The 16441-nt window shown below is 42.4% G+C and overlaps 1 protein-coding gene across 4 annotated transcripts in view; it reads left to right on the top strand.

The window, feature by feature from the left end:
* STIM2 (stromal interaction molecule 2) overlaps positions 1-16441 on the top strand; it is a 154702-nt gene that overhangs the window by 106902 nt on the left and 31359 nt on the right. For 3 of the 4 annotated variants that reach the window (XM_075568178.1, XM_075568184.1, XM_075568202.1), the window contains one exon: positions 8373-8487. The exons of the other annotated variant lie outside the window; for it this stretch is intronic. In XM_075568178.1, the coding sequence (XP_075424293.1) occupies positions 8373-8487 (115 nt within the window). The remainder of the gene's footprint in view (positions 1-8372; positions 8488-16441) is intronic. 4 annotated transcript variants of the gene reach the window in all.

The following is a 16441-nucleotide window of genomic DNA, read 5'->3' as shown; positions in this document are numbered from 1 at the left end:
CATAATGTAAATATTTGCCTATCTTGAAAGGCACAAATTCGTATGTAGTCTTATAAAGCTCGCAAACAGTAAGACTGCATATGGAGAGATTTCTTCAAATATTAATAGACAATGCAGATTTTGCAGTTCTAGGAACAGGGGGCACACACACACGCAGTTACTACCGGGTAGAAATCAGTACTACTTGGAAGCATTGGTTCTATCAATTATTCAGGCATTGAATATAGTAGGCAAATTAAAAAGCTTTAAAGCAGCTGTCCAAGCTGCCTTTTTTTTGTTTACATTTGACATTACTACATACTTATGCAATCGGCATTGTACTTCCTATTCTAAGTATGTAGTGGGTATGTTCAAGTTGTTATATCTTTCAAGATTAGTGACTGCAGAGGTAGGTAAAGAAGTATATACTACTTCCTAACTGGAACATCACAATTATATCTACAAACTGCCTAAATAATCCCAGGGTAGGATTATTGATTTAATGCTAATGTATTTGATGGTTGAATTTCTATTCAGAGTTCATAACAGGCTGTATCAGACAATAATCTTACATTTTCAGTCTTATAATCAGATGTGCGTAATATAACCAAATATTTTAAATAAAAATGAATATTTAAATTCATTCATTAATCACCCAGTTAGTGGTAGAGTGCTATTAAATTGGGGTTCCTGTCCTCTACAGCTGTTAGGTTATACCGCCCCAATAGCACCATCACCATTCTATCAGCACAGGCCGTCCTCTGTTATCCAACGGAATCCTTTCTGGAAGTTGCGTTGGATAGTGAAACCGTTGTAAAGTGAGTCCCGTGTTAATCAGTTAATCAGTGGCAGTGAGCGTTGGATAACGCATTTCGGCGTCGTAAAACGGTCCCTAGAGTTGCATTGTAAAGCGTTGGATATGCCATTTGTTGTAAAGTGAAATGTTGGATAACGAGGACTACCTGTACTATTATTAAGCTGTAGCGGGAGTTTCTCTAGTATATACCTATTAGTATGTACACGATATGTATGTGTAGCGCGTCCCCTCTGCGAGATCTGGCCTTTGCTACCGGTGGTGTGGTGCTACATACCTGTTGGGTTTCAGGAGATGCTGAGGGTCCGTGTTTGTATAGGGAAACAGGACAGGCTTTTGGGATGTCAACAGGCTGTGTTCTTCTCCGGTGCTAGCGCCTCCATTCACAGCAGGCTCTAGCGTGGCTGGACACAGTCCCCACTGTGAAAGTCATCAAGCATACCTCTACCCAATTGACTGTAGATTCAGACAGGGGTATATAGAACAGGATCCATTTTATTATAGCATCCACTGCAGATGGTGTTACAGCAAATGCATTCTATTATAGCACAGGTCCCAGACTTCTGCATGGTGCCTGGCCTTCTCTCAGAATTTAGGCCTTAAACTGTAGATCTTTAACTGCAGTCAGCTGCCTTAAGGGGCTCAAGGCACGTCTCTATCCCAAGGGGGAGAGACTCAGACTGACTATGATTTGGAATTGCTTCCTCCCTAGTGCAGAGGGGGAGGGCACAAGGTCTGCACCTGGATTGGCTGAACACAGACCAAGTTCCACCTCCACCCCAGTCACTCAAAGAGGCTGTCTGAGGATGGGGAAAACCCAAGATGATAGCCTGCCACAGCCTGCAGCTACCAGGACTTACATGACAGCGGGGAGGTTGGGGGGGCAGAAGTATAGCCAGAACCAGCCATGGCTACATACAGTATGTATTTGTGGGGGTGTAATATTCATGCACATGTTGCGGCTCTCTGAATATTTTGGACAAAGACATTTTTTATAAAATGAATTTTCTTGCTTGAAAGGTTGCAGACCCCTATCCTAGGAGGATCGCTATTTTTTGGTTCTCTATGTTATTAAAGTTCTGGATAAGGGCTGTGAGGTTCTCCAAGTGGGCACTCCTCACTTCAGAGTATTGTGTGCAGCGCAGCAGGAAGTGTTTCATCTTATATCTCTCCTAGCTCATATCTCTGGTACAGTCTCATCTCCCAGGGCTTCCAGTACCATCTATCTGCCTGTTTCTATCTCCAGGCTGTGGACGCTCATTCTGTATTAGCCCATGGTCTGTTTCTTCTTTGTGTCATTTACCTTTGGGCTGTGGTAAGTCTCCAGCTTCTTTCAGCGCTGGATATCATTTTTCCACATAGTCACATACAGGCTTCTTCATTCCGCTTGCGATTGAGTTGATATGTTTTTTTGGCAGGTTGCTGATCTGTGTGGGGTTTTGTTCTGGGAGTGAGAGGACAAATTGTTTGGAGCAGGGTTTAGTGAGGAGCTTCTGACTTCCCATTGCTCTGTAGCAATAAGATTGTGGATGGCTGTTTTTTGGGTGAGCCAAGAATGTCAGTGCTTTCTTCTGTACAGTGAGCAATAGAGGAAAGCTCCTCAGCTCAACCCGGCATGCACTGTTTGATGTACTTCTGTGTATTTGGAGAAGGTGTTTGCAGAATTCCAGATGCAGTATTTCAGTTGGGCTGGTATCCCATTTTGGGGAGTCTGAGTACTGTATGTCACAGGACCCTCGCTGCCATATGAGAAGGATGGGCATGATGCTGTTGAATATTTTCATCCAAACTCTTATTGGTGGTATGAGGTGGTACAGCTGTTTCCTTATTGCATAGAATGCTCTGGGATCCTTCTCCAGTATATTTATGGCCAGGTTGAATGTCCCTGATGAGCTGATTAGACCAAGGTAACTCGCGGTGTGTTGCAGTGTATTGTCACATTATTCTGGTTTTGTCTAGGTTCACACAGTGCCCAGGTCTGCCTGAATTATTCTTATATTGCCAGTTTCTGTTGGAGGCCCTGTTTGAGTCGCTGCCAAATTGGTGATATCTGCCATGGACTTTTATGGCATGTATCGTGGAACGTGCTTTGTCTCCCGGACAGGTTCTGCTAACTCACTCTCAGTATACCTCTGAAGCTGACATAGATAACATCAGAAAGTTCCATAGTACTGTGCAAACAAAACTATTTCATAAAACAATATTCTCAAGAACTACTTTTGAAATGCACATACTTGTTCCTGTTGTGCGGGGGGGGGGGGGGATGGAAGAGGGTGATAGGTGTATTTGGGTGGGGTGGCGGGGGCAATTCCTGGGTGGGGTGGCAAGTGTATTTGTGTGTGGGTGGCGGGCAGTAGCAAGAGTAATTGTGTGAATGGGGATTGTATTGGGAGGCAGGGGGAGGGAAATTGTGTGTGTGTGTGTGTGTCCGGCCGGCTGGCCAGGGCAGGAAGGGGAAACGTGTGAGGAAAGGGGATTGAGTGATGGTTGGAGGGGTGAGAGAAGAGAGGGGATGTAAGGGAGAGAGAGTGAGGAAGATGGGGGTGAGTGAGACAGAGGGGGGAGAGAAAGACAGGTTTGAAAAAGGAGGGCTTGCAAAGTTCTCGAAATTGGGGGCGGCCGAAGCGGCATCGACACATGGGATTGGTTCTAATCCTGGGCCCCAGGAAATCTGTCTGCGACACAGAGTCTAATATATGTTTCCACTTCATGATTGGTACAAGGAGGATTATAAATACTCATTATAAATTGGTCATATTTGTGGTGTTGAAATGCTGGTAAATTGGCAATCCCCCCTGAAATGTATCTAGTGCCAAGCATGATCACTACATTGCCTGCAACAATAACTCTGACACACATCACGGTTATAAGCCACCTGGTCGGAGAATAAGAATACTTACTTACACTCTAACAACACTGAGCTTCAATAGCACTCACTGTAGTGTGACAAGTAATACATACTCTATCTGCAGTGTATTCTCTTTTTAAATTTGCTACTTTATTTAGGATTCAGTTTTTGAGTTTCATTGGACACTCCAACCAAGGCTCACATTGTGTTCACACATATATTTTATCTATTTGAGCATAGCTCACAATAACATTTATTGTAATATATACATCAATTCATACTAAGCACTACATAGGTCCCTCTTTAGGGACCCACTAGATCTACCTAGAACCTGTATCGAGGTTGTCTCTGCATTGATTACTATTGTTTTGAGTGCTCTCGTATATTGGGTATCTATTCTCTTACTTCGCTGTTCCTACCTATACCCCAGATTGTAGCACCAACACACCACAAACCTTTCGATAGAGCTGTTGCAAGTGTCCCACCCCACCGCCCCCTTCCCTCCAAGTACGCAATAGTAATACACGTGACAATCATATTATCACGGGAGACCAGTGCTTTTAACACCTTTACCATCCGGGATCAATTCACCAGGCAGAACAAGGTAGTGGAATAAAATGAGGTTTATTATGGTGAGACCAGCAGACACACAATGATTCACAAAATACAGAAGAATACACACTTAACTGGGGGTCTGGAGAGAGTCTCTAGCCTCAACTAGAGCGCTTACTTCTGAAGGCTTGCCCTGTCCGCTCCAGGTCCTGTAACTTCACCGTACCTTCCCAAGCTGGAACTTGCTGCTAACTTAGAACTTGGTCTCACCCAGGCAGGTGCCGAGTGCTTTGCTATTCGGAGCAAAGCTCTTTTGAAAAGCCCGCAAGCGCCTCACCAACCCAAGCTCCAAGAAGCCGGGTTCTCTGATCGGCCAGTCCCCTTACATAGACCTCGCTGTTCTATGTTCAACATGGAGAAGGGGCTGGCGACCAATCAGAGACCAATCAGAGAATGGATTGTAGCTGTATCAGCCAATCAGAGACCAATCAGAGAATGGATTGTAGCTGTATCAGCCAATCAGAGCTGGGGGCTCGTCTGGCTGTGCGCATCAGAGGATGTGTCATTACGCCGGCAAGCGGGAAATTTGAACTGGCCAATTGGAAGGCTCTACCGAGCTGGGAGAACAAAGTGTCTCCCCCGCAGGGGGCGTCCTTGTTCCCAGACCCGGTTCTCTGCCCTAACCCGCTCACCAAATGCTCTTAACACCTCTCGACTTCCCTTCTCTTTGATCCACGATCTCTATGCAGACATCCTGGCTACCTCACGGATTACCAGGAATGTCTGTATTGAGATGAATATACAATTTATAAAGTATATGAAACATATGGGAACATACTACATGTGGAGAAATGGGACTGCGATACTTGGGACTGAAAACCAGGATTCTGAGGGAAACTGTGCAGCCCCGATGTAATTCACTGGCGTCCCCGCAGAGCCTGCCTGCTCATCAAGTACAAGTACAGGACTACCAGTATCTTTGCCCCCCCGACCTCCTACACAGTTTTTAAATACATGTTTACCCAAATATCCCCCTTGAAACTCCCACTTCCGAAATCCCAGGTTGATGACAAAACAGGAAAGTTTATAACACACATACACAGTGTCCCCGGCTTATAGTGCTTCTAGGCTACCGAGGACCCACGGTTTTCAGGCGTAACCAGTCGGGCTTCACCTTTATTATGAAGAATGGCTACCCCTACCGTCACACATATAAATAACAAATAATACAAATAACAGATCATGGGAATAAGTGCTTCAGGCATAAAAGTTACAGTTAGGAAAAGGAGTCCCTGCTCCAAAGAGCTTACAATCTAATTGGTAGGTAGGAAGAATTTACGGAGACAATAGGAGGGCATTCTGGTAAGTGCGTCTGCAAGGGGCCAAGCTTTGTATAAGGTGTATAGTATTAGCCACGGAGCTACTCATATGCTTCGTTAAGTAGATGTGTTTTAAGGTGGATAGGGTGCTAGTTGGGTGTTGAGGGGAAGGGCATTCCAGAGGTGTGGGGCAGTCAGTAAGAGGTTTAAAGCGGGAGAGGGCTTTAGATACAAAAGGGTAGAGAGAAGACATCCTTGAGCGGAACACAAGAGTCGGGATGGTGCATAGTGAGAGTGCTTAGCCAGTAAACCTGTTCGGACATCTGTTTCGACCTTTTGGGTCTCTTCAGTGTGAGGCTGGTTATATTGACTTTGAAACCTATTCCTACTTCTCATTGCAACCACACATTATATAAGTTATGGTGGGCCATCTCAAATTAAAATATTGTTTATATTAAGTACTTTCTCCATTTTGTTTGGGAGCGAGCGTGTATATATATATATATATATATATATATATATATATATATATATATATATATATCTTGACAAACTAGGGAAAACCCATTTGCCACCCTTACGACTCTTGCGCGGGCCGATCTCCGTCTTCTCCCCGGCAAGAGGTACTCTTTCCCCCGCAGATCCTGAAAAAATGGTCCGCGCGGCATAAAATGACACCGCAATGCCATGGCGACCTTTTTTTTCAGGACCTGCAGGGGAAAGAGTACAATTTACAGTGGAGAAGACGGAGAACGCCGGACCCCGCCGCAGGTAAGCACTCGACAGCGCCCCAAAAAATGCACTCGCCCGTGGTGTGTGTGTGTGTGTGTGTGTGTGTGTGTGTGTGTGTGTGTGTGTGTGTGTGTGTGTCTTTCATTATTTTTTGATTTAATAAATTACCATTACTATTTTTGCATATACTTGTCTAAGTGCTTTTTAGAGGTTTTCTTTTTTGTGTGTATACATTTACCCTTTCCTCTAGCACCGCCTAGCACTTAACGTGTTTTCTGTGATTTCTTTCTCAGATTTACTTTTTCTGGTTAAGATAGGTTTAGACATTGCATATATTAATTGACAGTTGATGCGGTATTCATCCCCTGTGTATGTTTATATATATATATATATATATATATATATATATATAATGTCTATTTATATAGCGCCAAAAGTGTACTCGGCGCTTCACAAAGAATACAGTACAGGGAATTAATTATATAATAAGTGCAGCAAAATCAGACAATAGGAAAGGAAATCCCTGCTCCGAAGAGCTTGCAATCTATGAGGTTTAATGGGAAACTTACAGAGACAGTAGGTGAGGGAGTAAGTTCTGTAGATGGCAGTGCTTGGTCACAATGTGTGGTAGGAGTGACTGAGTGTGGGACAATAGCCATGAGGGCAGGCTATTGGGATACTTGATTTGTGGGGTGAGATTTAAGGCTGGTGAGTACTAAATGAAAAGGTTAACACCATTTACAGGGGAAGAGATGGCAGGGGCGCATGAGTGAGATCAGGTGTGTATGTCTGACTTCAGGCTATGGGGAGATCCCCAGCAGTGGGAAGGAGTAGATAGTGGGTGTGAATAGAGGATTTGTGTGGATGTTTTTTATTGAGGGGTATAGAAGTTGTTGGGAGAGGGGTGTATAAATAATGGTGGAGCGGGGAAGTTGGAGAGAACAGAGACATTCACAAAGGAGTGAGGAAACCGTAAACAGAAAAAGCAGTAGGGAGGGCATAGTAAGATGCAGGTGGAGAGACTTCACAGGTAATGGAGGATAAAAATGAACAAGTACTGTAATCACAGATGTTAAAAGAGAATGTCTCACAATGGCAAAGTTGTAATGCAGAGTCTAGATCTTCCTCCAATCTTCACCTCCAATTTCAACTCCAAAATTAACTCTTGTAGACACTTTAGATATGACACGTAAGATGTGACTCTATTGATGTTACACAGCCATATGGCTCACAGCCAAGTTACACTTAAGTACCCTAATCACATGCATTTGACTAATACTTAAGGGAGGGTTTTGCCTAATCAAGTCAGACACACCAAATAGTTAATTAGATCATCATTTCTCTCTCAATTGATTGGAGTCAGCATACAGACACATACCAAATTGTTAGATTATCAATTCTCTCTCAATTGATTGAGTCAGCATACAGACACATACCTGTTTGATGAAATTAATCAGAATATTAGTCCAGATATTCAGAATGCATCCATGATTAAAGATAAAGAAAGAAAACATCCAGAGATGATTCACTCCAAAATTAACTCTTGTAGACACTTTAGATATGACACTTATGATGTGACTCTTTTGATATATATATATATATATATATATATATATATATATATATATATATATATATATATATATATATATATATATATATATATATTTTAGCATGTTCTTGTATAGCGCTGCTAGTTTTACGTAGAGCTTTACAGAGACATTTTGCAAGCACAGGTCCCTGCCCTGTGGGGCTTACAATCTATGTTTTTGGTGCCGGACGCACAGTGAGATAAAGTGACTTGCTCAAGGTCACAAGGAGCCGACACCGGAAATTGAACCAGACTCCCCTGCTTCAAACTCAGTACCAGTCAGTGTCTTCACACGTTATAGTATACTTGTATTTTAAAAAATTGTAATTTTCATGATTTCTATGTTTACAATTCACAATTATTATTTTTTTAACAAAATGTTTCGTTAGGGTTTTTAGTTAACAGCAGCATTAAAAAATGCAATTTATTTTGGTTGAATCACAATATGTAGATGTTAATGTCAAACTGGGCATTTGGACCTCTAGGTAGTTCTCATCTTGCTCATGTCTAAAGAGAATACATTACAATATTTTACAGTTTCTACGTGAAGATATGAAATACAAAGATGCCTCACATAAGCACAACCATTTGCACAGAGAAGACAAACACATCACAGTTGAGGATCTATGGAAGAGCTGGAAGACATCTGAAGGTAAATGCTAGCTTTTTGTATTGACTATAATCCTCTCCTTGTAATCATAAGAAGGTACATAATTTGTTCAATGTAAAAACTTTGGGAATCAAGGATGCAACAAAACGAGATTGGAAATTGTTGAGAGGTTGGCCTGAAACTTTTATGGTGTGCTGATTAGGTCAGTGTTTTCCAACCGGGGCTCCACGGCACCCTGCGGTTCCGTGAGAGGATCAAAAGGGTGCCATGGAATTTCCCCGATTTTTCCCAGAGCAGGGCAGTTTCCTTTATCCTGATTGGCTGCATTACCCAACAGTAGCCAATCAGGAGGTGTCGTTGTGAGCCTGCGGGTGTGGCCATGCAGAGGAGGAGGAAGCAGCATGGGCAGTAGAGTGGTGTGTGGGTGTGTTTTCTGTGACTGTCCTGGTGTGTGTGTGTGTGTGTGTGTGTGTGTTTGCTGTGACTCTGCTATTTCTGACTCTCCTAAGGCTGCGCTTTTAGTGCCAGCGACGCAACGGTGACGTCAGGCTGCGGTCGCTGTAAAAATCAAATTGAGATGACTTCCAGCGATCGCGACCAAGCCGTCGCGTCGCCCTTACTATAAGCGCACGCGGCGGCAATGCATTTGTTTTGACACGATGTCACCATCGCCGGCACTATAAGCGCAGCCTTAGGCTGCATTCACACTAGCACTGAGCGCGCTAGGCGTGCAGTGCTTGACAAGTTTACTTCTTTTAATCTGTATCTTCCACGCTCACTCGGCGCGCGCACTCGTACGCTCTCCCAAGCTTCATGCTTGGGGAGACAGTTCAATTTGACTGCGCAGCGCAGGGTCACATGACCATGTCTGACCAATGGGGGGAGAGAGGCGGTATAGGCTGAGTGGAGATAGGTGGAGGGGGGCTTGAGTGGAGAGAGGTGAAGGGGGGGAGGGGCCTGAGCGGAGAGAGGTGAAAGCGGGGGTCCTGAGTGGAGAGAGGGGAATGGGGGGGCGTGAGTGAAGAGAGGTGAAGGTGGGGGGGCCTGAGTGGAGAGAGGTGAAAGGGTGGAGGGCCTGAGCGGAGAGAGGTGGGAGGGGGGGCTGAGCGGAGACAGGTGGAAGGGGTGATAGGGTAAGGGGGTAGAGAGAGAGGTAGGGAGGAAGTGGGGGAAGAGAGGAGGATAAAGGGGAGGGGGAGAGGAGAGGGGTGCAGGGGAGGATGGATGGGGGGGAGAGTGTAGAGAATGGAAGGGGAGAGGGTTTTGGCCCAGTTTGTCGGGCCCTGCATATATACAATCTGTAAGGATCCCTAGAGATCCAATGTACCGGCACAGCACAAGAGATAATCACAAAAAGTGGTGCATTGGGTCCAAAATGCACACATATGCCCAACCTTCATTGATGGATATCTATCTATCTATATCTCTATATATATATCTATATATCAAAGACAAAAGGAAGCGCCAGCTCCATGGCATAATATTGTTTGTAAAATTGACCATTTATTAAAAAGCAGAAAGTGGCCGCCAGGAATTGCACTCACTTCAAATAGTGAAAAAGCATTCAAGGGAGACAATCTGTAAACCAGCTGAGACTGCAGGAGGATAAAATGCCAGGTAATTGCTGTAGATATACACAAGCAGTAAATGAGGATACTTATCCGTGGCTGGATGGGAGATAGTAGTCAGTGTGTGAGCAGGAGGGGTGATGATATTAGGCAGGTAGCTGATACACCATCCGGTGTAGTAGGAAGATATCCAAATGTCAGCTACTTCACTCCATGTGCCTGACGTGAAATCATAGTCCCAGCATTTAGACCTTAGAACACCCAACTCCGTAAATACAGCTCCGTTTTGCCCGGAAGTATCCTCTACTTTTCCTCATGTAGTAAGAGACTGGCAGACCTCGACACAGCCTCAACTTGCGTAATGACATCAGTGCGTCACTACGTCACAACGTCCTAACGCGTTTCGTCACGAGTGACTTTTTTTCAAAGGACCGATCCTGAAAAAGTAGCTGAAGTAGCTGACATTTGGATATCTTCCTACTACACCGGATGGTGTATCAGCTACCTGCCTAATATCATCACCCCTCCTGCTCACAAACTGACTACTATTTCCCATCCAGCCACGGATAAGTTTCCTCATTTACTGCTTGTGTATATCTACAGCAATTACCTGGCTTTTTATCCTCCTGCAGTCTCAGCTGGTTTACAGATTGTCTCCCTTGAACGCTTTTTCACTATTTGAAGTGAGTGCAATTCCTGGCGGTCACTTTCTGCTTTTTAATAAATTGTCCATTTTACAAACAATATTATGCCATGGAGCTGGCGCTTCTTTTTGTCTTTGTTTTATAGATTCTCCTGATCTGGCTAGATCAACCAAGGAGCAGCCTACTCCACATTGTGACTGACAATCTCTGTATCTGGACTTTTTTTCTCATCTGTTTCCATCATTTGGACTGGTTTGTTCTCTGATATTCACGTTATATGGTATTATTATTCAATTCTCTTATTGCTTTAATTATTTATTTAGTATTATTATACAAGCACTATTTGATTATTTAATAATTTACTCCTACTCACTATCACATTAGAACTCACTTATCACACTTACAGCGCTACTCTTTGTTTCTTCTTTTTGTTATATATCTATCTATCTATCTATATCGAAGAGAGGAAAACTCTCGAAAGCTTGTCCTATGACATAAATTGTTAGTTCAAATAAAAAAGGTATCACCTAATACTGAAATATATATATCTATATATAGATATATACATAAACAAGCAGCTGGCATTCTATAGAGTAAACAACAGTGGTGGTGCTAGTCCCATAAAAATGAATAAACAAAATATCTTACCCCTTTGTTTAAATAGATATATATAGATATATATAGATATATATAGAAATCTTTATTTCTTATACAAATGTTATTGTCCTCATACACAGTCATTTTCCTTAAAGTGAAAGTTTACATTTCAATTTCTTCTCAAATTAAGAGCATTTCCGCTGGTTCCTGCACCCCAGGTTTTTGCTTGGCTCTACCCCAGTGATGACGAGCATCATTGTTGTTCACAGTCTCTCCATTTTTTTAAACGAGCAGGAGAGAGGTAGAGCAGCTTTGCGAAAAGAAAATCAGCCACTGCCTACTTTGTGCAATTTAAAAATATATATATATTGACGGGTGCTCAATCTTTTAAATCTACCCTTTAGATATATAATGCATTGTAGGACCCCTTCATTACCTACAGTAGTGCTTGCATTATTAAAACAACACAAGTTGCTATGCAAGTTGTAACGTGATTTTTGTTTGTCGTGGACCATACTGTATGTTCCCCTTGTTGCTGTGTTATTTTGTTTTACCATATTAAAATCATTTTGGTAATTAATTTGAATTAATTTACATGTACAAACTAGTCACTTTAGTAAAACCTTCCTCATTTCCCACCAAAGAATGCATTGTAATAAACCAAAGCTTGCAGCTATATTAGACGTCTCATGCTGAGAAATGTGCACATGGCAACCTGTCAAATTTTTTCTTCCCTAGTTTTCGCAGTACTTTTAAACCCCTGCAGTGCTGTTCATTTTAACCTGTTTCATGGCGAGCCATGTTTCCTTCAGTATAGGTGTAGCACCTGTACCCTCCTGCCACGGAAGATCTGGCCACTACATGGGTGTTTTCCCTGGGTACTGCAGCTCACCTACTGGTTCAGGAAGTCTGAGTGGCTCTGCAGTTGATGTTTGGGAGCAGCAACAGGCCAGGCTTTCTCTTGGCTCTTACTGGGCATTACCATCCCATGAGGATCCTGCTGAATGCAGGATGGTCCCCACAGAGAATACTCCTTTCCAATGATCACCCACCATAGTTGATCCAACAGCAGTTTTATTGCATAAGCATGATCATCCTCCAGCCCTTTAGCAGGCCCCAGGGGCTTGAAGTCCCAAGAGCCCTCCCAATCTCCTTAACCCTCTGATAGGGAAAAGGGTATCGCACTATCCCATAATGAACCACCTCCATTTGGTGGAGTGTTAGCTTTTATACTCGGGGAAGGGCTTGTAACCCCGCCCCATAACAGGACAGGTCTAGGTAGTGACAGTCATCACACCATATACAGGTGACCGAGTCAGTACCCCCCCAGGTATGACACTCCAACTGCCGGGTTAGGCCTGCCCCTGGATAAGGCAACATAGTACCCATCCAGGCTGCAACTGCAGGCTAGGCCCTGCGCAGGAGATTCAACCCAACACTGTCTGTTCCTATCAGGATTTATAGTGTTGAGGCCAGTAGAAGGCTGTAGCCAGGAGCACTAGGCTACATCGGTAATAATTATTTGTTTGACAGAGCAACTATGGGAATAGCATTAATGCTTTCCCTGTATATACACAGTATTGTACACTCTTCTTTTTTTTCCCCTGTTTTTATTTTTTAACAGAAACATATTCTTACTAATTTGTGCCCAACGCATGACTAAACAGCAAATAGTTATTTTTCTGAATTCCTGTTTTTTTTTATTTTGTTTAAAAAACACAATCAATTAACATTATTGGTAATTTTTATCTCAAATTATGGTAATGCTAAAAATATGTAATGGTATTTATCAATCTAACTAATATTACACTTCTGTATTGACATTTTTCAAACCTTTCTGTATCTGAAGTTCTGAACAAGGTAGTTGAAATTGTTACTGTTAAAGGAATGTGTTCTTTCTAGTGATTGCCTAGTTTCATGGTTTATTCATACAGTATCTATTACCAACCCTGGCATCAGTATTGTGAAATTTAATTTGAACTTTGACTGTTTTATTTTGCCTCACTTCTCAGGTTATACTGTATACTTAAAACATTGATGGTAGGTAATTTGACATACATACCAAAAAATATAAATATACACTGTACATCTAAGCCCTTTTGGGCAGCATTTGGCCTGTGGCTGACGTTCAATAGGCCGGGTATAGTGACACTGCAGGTAACGGACATCCAAGAATTATTTGCAACGGTGCCAGTATAGCGATTTATTTATCGCATCTTAGGTGGATGAATTTCTTCAGAAAAGATGTGCCATTTACCACAAAATGTAATGTCATCCTTTTTTTTTTTTATCCAAAGTTTTGGAATCTGTGCAAATTACTTTAAAGCTGCAGGCCAATATCCTATATGTGTGCTTTTAAATAAATCTGTTCTGTACCATGAGAAAATACTTGTATCATTAAAAAGAAAACCAAAAAAAAAACTGAAGGGATTTTTTTAATGTATTATAATATAACAAGTATTTTATGTTTCTATAGCAACCATTTACAAAATCACATCCCCGTCCTCTTCTGAAAAAGGCTCTGGCACACCCCTTTTGAGCCCTGATCTCTCTCTAGCAGTGCACCAATTGTATCTAATGCCTGCCTGGTCACATGATCTTCCCCACAGAACTTTGCATCTTTGGTCCTCTTCTGCTCCACTGACAGCCATTTAGTGAACCCTCGAGCCGAATCTTCGCCAATCGATCACAGGAGAACATATCAATCGGCAATTTAGCTAATTACTTATCATTGTGTGGATTGTATTCATGCACATAATAAAGGGGGGGGGGAATTAAAAAAAAAAACAGCAGCTTGGACTGCTGCTTTAATGGGGACAGTGATAGTGAACTTGCCATAAATTGTGGATTTTGCATTGTTTCCTCACTCAATAACAAGTGCCTTTCCGATTAGGCAGACTATGAGCATACTTGTAAGGGCTTTGCTGTCAGAGTTTTGCTCTGTGTAAAATAAAGTAGATTATCATCCAGGTCATGAGTTGCAGCAAAGGATTTGTAGGTACAGCAGGGCCCCGCTTCTCGGCGATCCGCCGATACGGCGGCGCCGAGAAGGGGGCCGCCATGTTGGAGCTTAAATCGCGCATGTGCATATTGTAGTTTGCGCGCGCAGACCATAGGTCACGCATGCGCAGAATGGAAAATCGCCGGATCTGCTTTCCGGCGATTTTCACTATACGGCAGGCCCCTGGAACGGAACCCGCCATATACCCGTTGCCCTCCTGTACTGTATACAGTAGTGTAGGATCTGCTCTCCTATTGTTTGCCAGAAACTACTATAGTTGGTACGCTTGTTGTTTTGGGCAAAATATGTAAATTCCCTCCCTCCAACCTTTATTAAATATGAAATAACGGGAAAGGATTAATGTATGGCTCATGCTTGACAACAGTTTTGCACTGGTGTTTTGTTCTACATTAGTTAACTAATATCCATGCAACTTCAGAGAAAACGTAGAAATGTTTTCTTTTTCATTCTAAAACTACGAGCTTTTTGGGCCATCCAGTATTTCCGATAAAACTTGTAATTTGTATCAAAAGCATTAGTTATCGTTAATAGTAAATAAATAGACCAACATTAATTTTCTCTCGAGCACTTATTTCTTCTGAACAAGTCATGCTTCTTCCTTACTTCAAAATGTTACGGTGAAATAATCAGTGAGGTAGCATAAGGATTACAGTCGGCAAGAAAGTAAACCATGCTTATAAAATATATGCTAGATAAGGTACAGCTTATAAATGTTATCCACAAAAAATGTTCTGAATATTAATCTGGATAAGAAGTGCACAATGCATAATTGTAGCAATGCTGTTACAGCCAAAGCCGGGCAAGCTTGAGCACATACTGATAAAAGATTACCTTTGAGACATACTCACTCCTCTGTGTGGAACAGTGTGAGGAACGGGCCCAAAAGGTTAGGGAAGAATATGGTCATAACAATAAATTTACCCCACATGTTATTAGGCTAACAAAACTATATAGAGAATTATATAGTACATAAGCTATATCTGCAGAGTAGGTAAGTACGTACTTTAAATGAGCTCTTAAGCTGAGGAAAATTATTTGTTTTAGGGTCAGGGTAGAAATTGGTTTAAAAAATGTTAATCTAGTACCTATGTTTATGAAATTGCAAGTCACATCACACATGATTTGTTTTCGACAAGTGTTTCTCAACCAGAGTGTCGCTGCCCCACGGGATAAACTTAGCTGGATGCTCAGCAGGGCACATCATGCACTGATGCCCGAGATGTGGCGGCTGTGATCTGCCTCTTCTCTCTCAGCCCTGACACAGAGAGCGGTAGCCTCTTCATCTCCAGACAGCGCATGATGTGCCTGCTGAGCAGCTGACATGTTAGAGGTGCATGAGAAGGTGGGAGAAAAGAGGGTATGTGTGGCGGCTTTGTGTGGGAAGGGTGGGCGGCTAGTGCTTTGTGTGGTAGGGGAAAGTATGTGGTATAAGTAAGAGGAGAGTTTAATGTGGTATTTATTGGTTGAGAAAGAGGGTGCGTTTGCTGTGCAAGAAGGGGGTTTACATGTGGAGTGAAGTGAGTAGTATGATGTGTGAGTGTGTATGTGTAGTGTGTCAGAAGGGGGGTGGATGTGTGTGGTCAGTATGAGTGTGCGTGTGAAAAAGAGGGTGAATGTGTTGTGTAAGCGAGGAGGGGATAGCAGGGATTTAAAAAGTCATTCAGGAGTGCCTCTGCTCAGAAAAGGTTGAGAACCACTGAGTTGGACATACAAATATCTTTATTAATAGGATTCCAGAACAGTAATGCTATTTTTGTGATTTTATCATATAACATATGGGAGCCATAGCCCTGCATTTCCATTTTTTTTCCCCATTTAAGAAACTCTCATGGTGTTTCCTTAAAGTTTTTCATAGTAATTCGTATTGTGAAAAACCTGTTTGAGTTGGTATGAATCCATAACCGAAGCACATAACTAATATTATAGCTCCTTAATGGGGCATTTACTCTAAGTAGAGGTCACATCAAGTTCTTTATGGTAACTAATAATGTGATGGTCCAAAAAGCTCCAGTTTCATTTTAAATGATAGACCTGCAACTCTGCAATGTTAAAAGGTACAGTGGCATTTTTAGGGGGTTGAATTTGAGAGATTGATACCATCATTCACCACTGCAATTAAATCTTGAGCAGCAACCCTAAAGGGTGTGGCAGAGACGTCACTGGGT

The sequence above is a fragment of the Ascaphus truei genome, chromosome 1 (genome assembly GCF_040206685.1).
Source record: "Ascaphus truei isolate aAscTru1 chromosome 1, aAscTru1.hap1, whole genome shotgun sequence".
NCBI classification, from domain to species: Eukaryota; Metazoa; Chordata; class Amphibia; order Anura; family Ascaphidae; genus Ascaphus; species Ascaphus truei.
The sequence above is the reverse complement of the archived record's forward strand: the minus strand, read 5'-3'. Positions and strand labels throughout refer to the sequence as shown.